The 13,607-nt window shown below is 42.0% G+C and overlaps 1 protein-coding gene across 1 annotated transcript in view; it reads right to left on the reverse strand.

The window, feature by feature from the left end:
- The window catches only part of LOC122926363, a 504,077-nt gene extending 491,242 nt beyond the window's left edge, over positions 1-12,835 (reverse strand). Inside the window, exon 1 of the mRNA XM_044277738.1 lies at positions 12,503-12,835. Within this exon, the coding sequence (XP_044133673.1) occupies positions 12,503-12,572 (70 nt within the window). The 5' untranslated portion in view covers positions 12,573-12,835. The remainder of the gene's footprint in view (positions 1-12,502) is intronic.
- Positions 12,836-13,607: the final 772 nt, after the last annotated feature.

Consider the following 13,607-nt stretch of genomic DNA (forward strand, 5'->3'; position numbering starts at 1 on the left):
AAATGACTTTTTTGTCACAGTTTTATTTTTTTTACGGCATTCACCATAGGGGGTAGATTATGTGATATTTTTTATAGAACAGGACCTCGGCATGGAAGGGGTTAAACGGCCGCCATCGATGCCAGCACCAATGTTGGCCGTTATGGCATGTATGGTATGTTACAGCTGACACTCTGCTCTGCCGGCCATCCTGAATAATTGTTGGGGTGGGGAAGAGGAGGTGGGGCACCCAGATGATTATGGAAAGGGCTTTGAGTCCCGCTCATCATCCTGAATGGAGAGAAGGGGTCAGTGCATTATAAACACAACAGCTGAATGCTGCGATTGGTCAGTCAAATCTAACTGACCAATCACAGTGATCTAAAGGCAGGGACTGCTGTGATTGGTCCCCTGCTAAGTGCCTGGACAGTTCTGCTGTCTGTAACACCCGTTTAGATGCCGGGCTCTTGCAGTGATACTTTGATCTCATGACGTACTGTGTAAGTCATGATGCGGTACCTAACACCACATCATGACGTACATAGTACGTCATTGGTCATTAAGGATTTTACTGTTCACAGTAACAGGAATTTTGACCAGGGGTACCCAAACTTTTGCATGTCACTATAAATGACTGACATACCTAAATATTACTTTATTATACACAGATTCCCACATAGCATTACATATTTATAATGGCTTGTATAAACACCTGCTGGTAGCCATCTTTTCAGTAAAGTATACCCCTAACTGTAAGACAGGCCTTAGTCCCTATAAGGCCTTTTTTGGGTCAGCCCCTAGGACAGGATTGTATTTCCCATAGCAGCTCCAGATGCAACATGGTTGTCTGACAGATTATGTGATCAGTTTGCACAAGCATTTGACTAAAATTCACTCGAGTTTTCTGCTTGATAAACTACCAGATAAAGTACTAGAAACCCACCTACTGGAGATTGGGTGGTAGTAAAAACACACATTAGAAAAGTCCTCAAACCCTGTTATGATGGTCTATTCCAAGTGTTGCTGACCACAAGCACATCAGTGAAGCTCAAAGGAAAGCCTAATTGGATCTACGCCAGTCATTGCAAGAAAGTGTTGAGTCTTGTGTGCTGTTGTTCCCCCTTGTGTGACTGCTGATCCTGACTTAAAGAATATAGATTTCAAATGAGATAGTAAACATAGGTTTCTGAGCTGTGAAAAAGTTGTGTAAAAGGAAGAACAAAGCTGTTACAGCCTGATACTTCCAGTCCAGTGACCCATGGAGAGTATTGTCCAAAGATTCCCAGTAATAATAGTTTTTCTGTTCACAATAATCGAGATGCCACCACTTACCATCGGCCCCATATATTTTGTATTAGGGAAAGGTGAGAATCTGACTTCCCATTGTATAAGTCCATTATGAGGGAGTCTATCCAATAGGGATAGGTTGTCTCCAAAGTGGTGAAACAACCAACCGGTACAATGGGACAGATTGTAGAACCTACTTAGATTAGGGACAACGTTAGGCCAAATGAAAAGGCTTCAAAGCGTTGATTGATAGAGATGTGGATATCATTCTTGATTAATTAAGATGGCCCCCATATCCTCCATTCGGAGTTAATGCCTTATTCACTTAAGTTCCAAGAGGACCCTCCTTCCTGATGTGTCATATATGACGTATGCTGTACTGCTGTTAGAGTAAAGCCATTGCAATATGGCGCTTGCACTTAGATGTTTACATAGTTTGCATACCAAAGTTAGTAAAACAATGCACAATGCGCAGATGCCAAGTGTTATCTCTTTTCTTATTATTATATTCTCGCCAATGAAACAATGCCATAAGCCTCGGGGGGGGGGGGGGTGCCCCTTCTGATCTCCTTATAAACTGCTTAACTTCCTTTAATAAATGAGAAACTGCTTTGACCCTTGCCTGGTGTCAGTGTGGGTTCTTCCATGCATGTAAAATCCTAGGATCAGAACAATTTGGAGCAGTAGAACAAACGTAATTAGCCCCGATTGAGGGAATCTTCAACAATTTGGTGCCCAACGTGGGGCTTGGGAGAATATAAGGTCACTAGCCGAAGATTTGGGTTCCCGGAGCATGGTGGATGACACTTGAGGTCTGGAACTGCAGCCCCAGCTAAAAGAGGTAAGAAAACTGGTTATTTTGCCTGCCTCTCGCTGTATTCCACCTTGCTGCGGTGATCTGTTCTGCTGTTGATGTTATTCTTTGACTAGCAGCATCGGCTGATGTAAAATCCCAAGTCCTTAGAACCATAGATTGAAAGAGAAAAAAGATTTGCTCTACTGTGGGTACTTCTTTTCTGTCTGTGTTTCGTATCAGGCACTAGTGTTGAGCGTGAATATTCGAATTTCGAATTTTTTTCTCGAATATCGTAACTTTGAGATTTCGCGAATATTTTGAATATACCGTATTTTTTGCCCTATAAGACGCACCGGCCCATAAGACGCACCTAGGTTTTTGGGGAGGAAAATAAGAAAAAAATTTTTTTAACCAAAAGGTGTGCTGTGTGTTTGGTGGGTTTGGAACTAATGGTGGTCTGTGGATGGCACTATTACTGGGGATCTGTGGATGACTGACACTGTTATGGGGGGATCTGTGGATGACGGACACTGTTATGGGGGGATCTGTGGATGACGGACACTGTTATGGGGGGATCTGTGGATGACTGACACTGTTATGGGGGGATCTGTGGATGACGGACACTGTTATGGGGGATCTGTGGATGACGGACACTGTTATGGGGGGATCTGTGGATGACGGACACTGTTATGGGGGGATCTGTGGATGACTGACACTGTTATGGGGGGATCTGTGGATGACGGACACTGTTATGGGGGGATCTGTGGATGACGGACACTGTTATGGGGGATCTGTGGATGACGGACACTGTTATGGGGGATCTGTGGATGACGGACACTGTTATGGGGGGATCTGTGGATGACTGACACTGTTATAGGGGGATCTGTGGATGACTGACACTGTTATGGGGGGGATCTGTGGCTTGCACTGTTACAGGGGGGGGGTCCTGTGGCTGACACTGTTACAGGGGGGATCTGTGGATGGCACTGTTACAGGGGGGATCTGTGGATGGCACTGTTATGGGCTGGGGGGGATCTGTGGGTGGCACTGTTATATATGTGCCATCCACAGACCCCCCAGCCCATAACAGTGCCATGCACAGACCCCCCCAGCCCATAACAGTGCCATTCACAGATCCCCCCCCCTGTAACAGTGCCATCCACAGATCGCAATCCGAACCCTCCCCCCCGCCCGCCGCCGCCATACAAATATAAGTTGTCATATTGAATTAATAGTTATTAAACATGCCCCCCAACTCCTATTACTACCTTACATCCTAATCGCTGCTGTAGAATTCAGGCAGGCCGGACGGCCGGCACGTCTCACTGACGTCACTTGCCTGCGCCGCCTACTTCATTCATAAAGTAGGCGGCGCAGGCACGTGACACGAGTTACGCTGCCGCCCGCCCGGCCTGCCTGAATTCTACAGCAGCGATTAGGATGTAAGGTAGTAATAGCAGTTGGGGGGCATGTTTAATAACTATTACTTGAATATGAGATCTTATATTAGTATACCGGAGCGGCGGGGCGGTGCTATACTACACTGACTGCCCCGCCGCTATTGCCGGCCCCCAGCTCCTCCCAGTCCCTCCCCGAGTCCCCGCTCTGCTCATACATTGCAGCTTGCGATGTAAAAGTGGCAGCATTCGCCCCATAAGACGCAGGGGCATTTCTCCCCCATTTTGGGGGAAGAAAAAGTGCGTCTTATGGAGCGAAAAATACGGTAGTTCTATATATTCGCGAAATCGAATTTATTATTTTTTTTTCATCTGAAAATATGATTTCTCCCTGCTTCTTGCTTGTGGGTCAATAAGCCATTGGCCCACAAGCAACTTAAGCAGGGGGGAATCATGTTTTCATATGGAAAATAAAATGACCAATATTCTAAAAAACGAATACATAGCAATATAGTGAATATATTCGTTATTTAGAATTTTGGCATTATTTTCTTTGTATCTGTACAGTTGTTCGCATACTCCTCCCCGACAAGCGTCCCCATCACCATGGGAACGCCTGTGGGTTAGAAAATACCATCGGACCTGAGATCGTGAAAGCTCACATCCGATGGTATATTCTAACGCACAGGCGTTCCCATGGTTACGGGGACGCTTGTCGGGGAGAAGTATGCCAAAGTGGAATAACAGTACACATAAATTACAGTCTATATGTGTATTTTACGAATATTCGTAATATTGCTCTAACTTCGTCTTTTAGAATATTCGTAATATTTAAAAATTCGAAGTTAGAGCAATATTATGAAAATTCGTAAAATATACATATAGACTGCAATTTAGCTAACATAGTGCTATAGTAATTTTTTTAATAGTGTATATATTTTCCAAAACTGAAGTTCAGAAGAGGCAAAAAAAATTAGACAAAAAAAAATTATGATTATAGCTCTATATTAGCAAAATTACAGTCTATATGTGTATTTTACGAATATTCGTAATATTGCTCTAACTTCGTCTTTTAGAATATTTGTAATATTCTAAAAGACGAAGTTAGAGCAATGTTATGAATATTCGTAAAATACACATATTAGCCTAGCCATAGTCATAGGAATGTTGCCTTATACTGTCAAAAGAAAAATCGCAATATGCGAATAATTAAATCGTATATTATTCGGGATAAATAGAAAAATAACGAATATAAGACGAATATTCAATTAAATATTCGCGAAAAATTGCGAAATCGAATATGGTACCTCCCGCTCATCACTATCAGGCACCTTCACGTTTAACGACTAAGCAGAGCAAGAGTATTCACCTGGTGGGGGGAGCTCAAATTAGGGGCTACAATATTATCGGCCTGTAGTGGCAGAGGGAGTAGCCTCGGGAGATCCAAGGGGGGGCTCAAATTAGGGGCTTCAATATTATCTGCCTGCAGTGGCAGAGGGAGTAGCCCCGGGGGACTATAGTATATCTGCCTGCAGTGGCAGAGGGTTAGTCCCGGGCTAGCAGACCAGATGTGGTAGCCTGGGAAAAAATTTATATTCTGCACAGGGGTGAGCTCTGTTTGGTGGTAAAAAGGGGAAGGTGTCGGTTGTTTTTGTCTGGTTTATGATTGAGTGGTTAAGCTGGTTAAGCTCATTGATTGTGTGTCCCCCCTGAGAGGAAGGACTGTCAAGTGTTTAGTCCAGTTGTGGTCCTCAGGGAGTGTCGTGTCTGTCTGTGTACCATGGAAGGTACTGTGTCTCTGTTGCCTGGTGAATATATGGCCCAGCAGCTGGTGGCTGGTGTGTATGAAGGTAGACAGCGGGGGCCACAGCTCTGAGGGGGAGTGAAGTCACAATATTGGAATGAGTGATAGCGATTGCAATGTCTGCAATACTAACAAACTAACAAGGCAATGTGTGTGAGGTACTGAGTGTGCGTGTATGAAGCTCCAGAAAATGTTATTTGTTAATAAGTTCAAAGACTTGTGTGTGTGTTAATGTATGGGAAATTTTACTATATGTCTGTCTGTTTCTATGTCTGTTCTACATTGAATGTTATGTCTGTGTGGACCAGGAATGTGACCTTGTGTGTTGCCAAATAGGAAACTGACTAGTAGAGGAAGGTCTCACGGCCAAGTTTACTGTGAGTGAAATCAGCTCTACTGATGTGATGATGAGGCCAAATTAAGAGTTAAATCGAGAATGAAAAAAGAATCGTCACAGAGATATAAGGAGGTGTGTGCTCTGGCTTTAGGCCAAAAATAAGTGAAATTATCACAAAGTTTCTCACAGGACATTCGGCCATAAATTTAGAGCATTCTGTTCTAGATATAATGAATAACAAATCAAGCTTTAGCATGAAAATAATTAAGTATATGAAATTAGGCCGGACAAAAATGTATGATGAACAGACAAGTAATTATTTTTACATGCCGCTGATACTTCTCTCCTAGATGGCGCTGAGAGACCCTACCACACCCCAGCGGCCATCTTAACTAATCCAATTTCCTGGCTGCCATCTTAACTCCTGTAACTTCTGTCCGGCCCAGCAGCCATCTTAACTAAGGGAACTTCCTGCCCGGCAGCCATCTTAGTTACTGGTATTTTTTCCTGGTACGGCTTCAAGCACGAGAAAATACACATAGATCTAAGTAGCACTACATAGAGTACTGAACTCAGTAAATGAAGGACACACATATACCTATAATTAGGTATTACTGGTATTATTGCTTTTTTTTTTATTAGATTAAATGGAAATGGCCTCCAGACAGATTCTGTTCTTTCTGTCTTTCATATGATGTTGCTGAAGAATGCTAGCCTTGGGATAAGATGCTGCAGAAGTAGTAACTAAAGCTAGAACACCTTCCCATTTAATAAAATATAACTTTTAATGATATCTTAAAAACATATGCACGGATCAAGATACCAGATACATATGGAATACTTATTATCTCAGAACAAGAGAATTTTTATTCTGGGATTACTGACGGTTTGATGAAAAAGCCCATAAATTGCAGGGGACTCTCTGTAGAGACGGACGTAGTGAGGATGTTTACTGATAAACACTTCAGAAAGGCGAAGCATGGGAAACAAATGGAACAACTGATGAATACCTATTTTTCCCTATGCGTCCGTCCCTAGATCTCAGCCCAGGGGCACCACTTAATGGTAGGGGTTCCCTGTCCTCGTGCCTTGTCTGTATACCTGACACCTGACATCCCAAAAGCCTGCACTTTGGATCAAGTCTCCCAGAGGGTCCTGATTGAGGGACAGTGAGTGACAGTCTCGATCGTGAAACTTAAGCTAAGTATATATGGTCCCCTGATGAACCGGTCTTAATACTTATCGACTGGGGAAACGCTGCGTCAGGATTTTTGTTTCCACATTTAACAATATTTGTTGGTTTTTTCATCTATGTATTCAGCATTATTCAGTAGGTTGATTTTACTTTGTGCCCCAGTGCTAAAATAGGGCTCTACAGGGATATACAGACAAGGCACGAGGACAGGGAACCCCTACCATTAAGGGGTGTCTCTGGGCTGAGATCTAGGGAGGGACGCATAGGGAAAAATAGGTATTCATCAGTTGTTCCATTTGTTTCCCATGCTTCGCCTTTCTGAAGTGTTTATCAGTAAACATCCTCACTACGTCTGTCTTTGCAGAGAGTCCCCTGCAATTTATGGGCTTTTTCATCAAACCGTGAGTAATCCCAGAATAAATATATTCTGTTGTTCTGAGATAGTAAGTATTCCATATGTATCTGGTATCTTGATCCGTGGGGTCTGAGCTTTATGTGAGCATATGTTTTTAAGATATCATTAAAAGTTATATTTTTTTAAATGGGAAGGTGTTCTAGCTTTACGTATAATTTATACTTCCTCATTTCTCTTTATACTGCCGAGGCGGCTTTGTTCTGATGCAGAAGTAGTAAAGAAGAAAGAATGCAGTGAAGGACATCAGAAAGCGAATTAAAAGTTTAGACATGCCCCCCGATGGTAAACTGAGAGTAGTAGTGAGAAAAAGCATGTTGGGAGATAAAGGGTGGCTGAAAGATAACAAGCTCACAGAACAGAAAGAAGTCTTTCTGCGAGATGCAAGTCTATAGAGGAGGAGGTGTAGAGAGACAGAGAAAGTCGGGTTAAGAATGTTATCCTGATAATGTTAAACCACCTCCCCAACAGAGAAGGGAAAAAGTATGTCTGCCACCCTATAATGGTCCTGGGGGATGGACCTGCAGAGTCTGTGGGACCCAGAACCCAGACTGGAGAGTTGTTCTGTGTGTGGTACTCCTCGTCCACACCACATGAGAGGATTGTATTCTTTGTTGACTGTGCCCTGATCACTGTCCGTCCCCACAGACACCCATGTTTTTAGGGATGGCTGGGGAGGCAGTGAGGATGACACAAAGACATGTGAGGAGGAAAAGTTAGACCAAGATTAGGAAATAGACAATCCAGTTTTAGCTGTGCCCTTAAACATTTTAGCAGATTCAAGTCCGGCCCCAATGATATCCCTCACTCTGGGTGATAAAGAAGTAGTCCCGTTTTTGATTGATACTGGAGCAACCAAGACAGCTGTGCACAGCAAACATATCCTCCCCTGACTTATTCTCCAAGAACACCAGTCCTTGTGTAGGAGTGAATGGGATAGTAGTACACTCCCCTTTTAACAGAACCCATCCGTGTTAGATTTGCCCTTACCCAAGAAGTGCTTGCCCGGTTGCTGGTCAGTGATAACGCCCCCTGTTACCTCCTGGGTGCAGACTTGCTTGCAAAAGTACGTGCCAGCATCTCATATCAGGAGGAGGACGCTGTGAAGCTCACAGGTGCCCTCATTGACCAGGAACTTTGTTTGTTGGCTGTTAGTGATAAAACTCCATGGTCCATGTGTCACGGTACCTTCTGTGACAGAGGTTAGAAGATCATATAGACTGACTGCACGTAAAGGTTAACTGACAGTCTCTTGATGCTCATTGTTGTTGTTTGGTAATGACCACACCTCTTGTCAGGTGCATATAGCCGTCATTACTGCTTCCCTATTTAGTTTGGTTTCACACTTCATACCATGCGGTTGATATTCCCTGCTTGGATTTGGAGGAGTTGGTGAGTGGACCTTGGTTGTGTTCCTGCTCATCCATTTTCTATAAGATAGGTTGTACTGCTCTTGTATTTGGTTGTTCCCTTGTGCTAGTTGTTACTAGGCCTCAGGGAGACGCTGGTTCGTTCACCTGGGAAGGAACCAGTAGTCTCATTCCCTTTCACTACCTTTTGGGCATCTCAGGGTTTAGGTTCTGGTGTATGTATTTTCCCACCTTCAGGGTCTATACATACTGACAGGAGTCAGGGCCAGATACAGAGGTTTCCTAGGAGGTGACCTTTCCCTTCTTCCTAGCCTTGAGGCCTAGTTCTTTGTCCTCTCCTTTCTGTTGTCTTTCTGGTGTCCCTCCTCTCCCCATTATTCGTAACACCATATTTGTGTCAGTACTCCCCGCAAAAAGAGAAGGAAGCCCCTCCATTCAAGTGAACAGAGCTTAGCCGCGCCCACTCTAGTTGATACAAGTCGTGATGTCAGTGGGCGGGCGGCCCAGCGGTAAATAGTGAGAAGGCAGCGGCGCTGCTGGAGCGCCGCTGCCTTCTCAAACAGCTGATCGGCGGGGGTCACGGGTGTCGGACCCCCACCGATCAGAAGCTGATGATCTATCCAGATCAGTTAAATGAAAGTGCAGAACCCCTTTAAAATTGATTTTAGGTTATATTGTAGTAAACCAGACAAAATAGTCCAAATTGTACCTGTTTTGAAAGCCCCCACTAGGCGAGCAACATCAAGACCAAGGAGCTCTCTAAACAGGTCAGAGATGAGGCTGTGGACAAGTAGAATTTGAGATGTAGAGATCAGAGCAGTAAGAAGCCTCCTTCTATTCTGAGGGCATCCGATCACTGGAGGCAAAGTGGAATAAGTGTGTTGAAATCAAGGGGGTTTACGTTGAAAAGTAGTAATTTAAATTTTCTCCGAAAATGTCGTTTTCATATTCAGGTAGATAGCGTATTGAGCGCCCTTCATATTTGGACATCACCAAACAGAATGTTCAAGACTCCCCAAACACAGATGGATGAGGGTTCTGTGCTCAGATGAGACCACCATGTAATACTATGTGAGGTGCAAACCCAAGAATTCCCATCACCCCAAAAACACCATCAAGTGTTCTTCACAGTGTTAAAATCTACAAGTGGGCATATTACAAATTTGCTATTTTTGTTGCAGTTTATGCTGCAGATTTTGTTGCAATAAAAATTTTTTGCAACAGAGCAGGATGAGTATTTTCTTTGTGAATTATGGATTCTTTGGGGATTACATCTCCATTGAAATCAATGTAGATAATTAGCTACATGAAATCCACAAAAACACATTATTTGTAATGTAATTTATCTTTCCCAGTGGAACAGAACATAGGTATTGGAATTTTTATGCTCCATTGGATAGGGGATGTCTTTATGTTCTGGATTTTGTTGCATAAACTTCTGTGTGTAGGCACCCTATGGGAGTAGGCATTGTATACTGGAGGGTGTATACATATGTATACCCATACAAAATAATAACAAAATACACTAATAAAGTTACAGTTTTTTTGGCCAGCTCATCTCCCCAAAAATGGAATAAAAATGGCCAAGACATATGTACCGTACCCCAAAATAAAAACATAACTACAGCTCGCCCGGCAAGAACCAAGCCTTCACACAGCTGCAGTGACAGGAAAATCCAAATATTATTGATTTTAGAATGTAACACCAAAAGTCGTTTTCTTTTCTAGATTGTATAGTGCTATAAAACATCAAGAAAGATAAACCAGAGTTTTGGCATTGTTGTATTATTAGAATTGCAGTTTTTCATCCATGTGCTCATCCTGCAATATACAAGCCCCTCACACAGTGCAGTAGATGGAAAAAATAAAATAAAAAAGTTATAGCCCTGGAAAAATCATTCCAGCAAAATCCATGCTCCAGAATCCAAATTGCGCCCGGTCCCACCTGAACCCTACTCTGTGCCCAAAATAGCTGTTTATAGCCGCATACCGTATGCAGTATTTGCCTTCTGTTAAACCTTGTGAAGATAAAAAAATATATAAAGCTACATATTATTAGAAAAAAAAATTAATTATAAATTTTCATAGGTCATTCCTAAAACATTATGTGACACAATTGTGAGGTCCAAATGCTTACATTATCCTTAGACCAATTCCCTGAGGGTGTAGTTTCCGAAATGGGGATTTTTTTTATTTATTTTTCTTTTATTTTGGCATCTCAAGACCTCTGCAAACCTGACATGGTGCCTAAAAAACACTCAAGCTGCTCAGGTGTCTCGATCAAGTTACAGACTAAGTTCATAATGGGACCTTTGTGCAGAATCAGAGATTCAGAGTTTTGTTTCACGGTTAAAAATAATTAAAATAAAAAATCTGCAAAAAATTAACATTTTTAAATTTCCCTTGTAATTTGTATGAATTCCTGTGAAACACCTCGAGAGTAAAAAAATAAAATAAAAAATACTTCCTAAATACCGTCTTAAATACTGTACTTTCATGAGTGCATCCTCCATAAAAAATGCTTCAGAACTGAACCCTAAAAGATTTTGGAAATTTTCTTAAAAATTTGAAAGATTGCTCCCAATGTCCTCCCAAATGACAGTACATTTAACCCTCTCCCCCTGCATGCATTTTGGGCATTAGTAACCAAGGAATTTTTATTTTTTCAGTTTTTAATTGTCACCTTAAAAGAGCTATAACATTTTAATTTTTCCATCAATGCAGCTCTATGAGGGCTTATGTTTGAGAGACAAGTTGTAGTTTTGAATGACACCATTTTGGGGTACACAACTTACTGATTAACTTTTATTAACTCTTTCTGAGAGGGGATGGGAAAAATAGCACTATTGACACTGAAGTTTTACAATATGTTCTAAGTATTGCAGCCTTACTTTTTCAGCATTAATACCATGATAACTTTATTCTCTTGGTCAGTATGAATACAGCGAGACCAAATACATATAGTTTTTTTTCAAAGAAAGTTTTTTGCATCACAGCTTCCCGCATCACCTTTATATTTTTACACAGCTGTGTGATGGCTTGATTTTTCAAATACGTGAAAGGGATTTTATTTTTGCAATTTTTTTCATGGAAAAGGTAAATTCTTTTTTCTAAGTTGGAGAGTTTTAAAAATAAAACTTTATTCAGCTCTTTTCAAACACTTAGTAGTCCCACAGGGGGATTTTGATATGCTTTCTTTTGATCGCTTCTAAAATTCATTGTACTGGTTATTCCGTACAATACATTATACTGTCAGTGCGTCAGATAGGTACAGCCTGATGGAAAACACCGTAGGCAGGGCTGGGACCTTTCTTAGGCTTCTGGCCGTGCACAGACATTGGCCCCCAGCAATTTCATTTGTAGCGATGGCGATGTCTGACAAAGGGCGCTCTCTAAACCACTTAGATGCTGTGGGTGCTATTGACCGCGACATCTAAGGAGTTGAGCAGCCGGGATAAACACTACTGTTGGCCCAAGCTGTTAGAGAAGGAGTCTGGCTCTCACGTAGGAGCTGAGCCCCCATTCTCAGAACCGTACAGCGCTTATTTCAGGCCACCATAAAAAGTCAAGGACCTAGAATAAAGCCTATCAATGATCATATATTGGTGGTCATGAAGGGGTTAAAAAAAGGCCCAAATAGACATATGGTGAATGTTAATTATCCTCTTATTTGTGGTATAACTATCAGTCTTCCAAATTGCTTTTTTTTCCCCATTGTCCAAATATTTCAGATTTTGATCTCAACCAAATTTTACAACTAACATGAAGTTCAATGTGTCACTAAAAAGCTCAAGAATCAATTGGAAGTAAAAATGTTCTAAAGTAATTATTACATGACACCATAGAGAAATGGGACTTCATCCTCAAGTCCAGAATTGGCTGCGTCCTAGAGGAATCTATAGGACAGAAGAGGACTCCCACTTACCTCTCCACAGCTGGGACAGGGTAACGGCTGCCAGAAGTATCCATAGATTGCAGATGCTTCTATGCGTCATCCCGACCAAGATCTTATCGATAGTTTAAAAAACCTGAATAGAACAACTGCGTGTTTCAAACTTAAAATAAGTTACTTTAAGTGATTTTGGAGGTTTATTTGAAGAGAACAGAAACTTATTTCTCAGTTTCTCCCTTCTCACATCTTTATACTTGTTAATCATCACATCCCCACTTCCTGTGATTTTACAGAATAAAACAAAGTGACACAACGGAAGCTATATCAACACATTCAGATATTGTAATTCCCCAAAATTGTAAATCCTCTCTATTTATTTTATTATCAGTTTATTTCTCTTTTTAAAATTCAGATTAGACTCTCTAGATGGCTATGTCTATTATACATACTTGAAATGAACAAGAATGGATATTTCAGACTTATATAGCAGTATGGCTGTATATTTACTGCCTGTCCCCCCAAAAAGTCCCCACCAAAAAAAAGTTCACACACTCTAATATTTCGGTGGACCACCATTAGCTTTGATTACAGCAAGCATTTGCTGCAGCATTGTTTCGATAAGCTTCTGCAATGTCACAAGATTTATTTCCATCCAGTGTTGCATCCTTTTTTCACCAAGATCTTGCATTGATGATGCTAGAGTCTGACTGCTGCACAAAGCCTTCTCCAGCACATCCCAAAGATTCTCAATGGGGTTAAGGTCTGGACTCTGTGGTGGCCAATCCATGTGTGAAAATTATGTCTCGTGCTCCCTGAACCACTCTTTCACAATTTGAGCCCGATGAATCCTAGCATTGTCATCTTGGAATATGCCCGTGCCGTCAGGGAAGAAAAAATTCATTGATGGAATAACCTGGTCATTCAGTAGGTTCAGGTAGTTGCTGACCTCATTCTTGGAGCACATACTAGACCTGACCAACTGCAGCAACCCCAGGTCATAGCACTTCCCCCACAGGCTGGTACAGTAGGCACTAGGCAGGATGGGGGCATCACTTCATCTGCCTCTCTTCTTACCCTGATGAGCCCATTACTCTGGAACAGGATAAATCTGGACTCATCAGACCACATGACCTTCTTC

This window comes from Bufo gargarizans, chromosome 2, assembly GCF_014858855.1.
Source record: "Bufo gargarizans isolate SCDJY-AF-19 chromosome 2, ASM1485885v1, whole genome shotgun sequence".
Classification (NCBI taxonomy): Eukaryota; Metazoa; Chordata; class Amphibia; order Anura; family Bufonidae; genus Bufo; species Bufo gargarizans.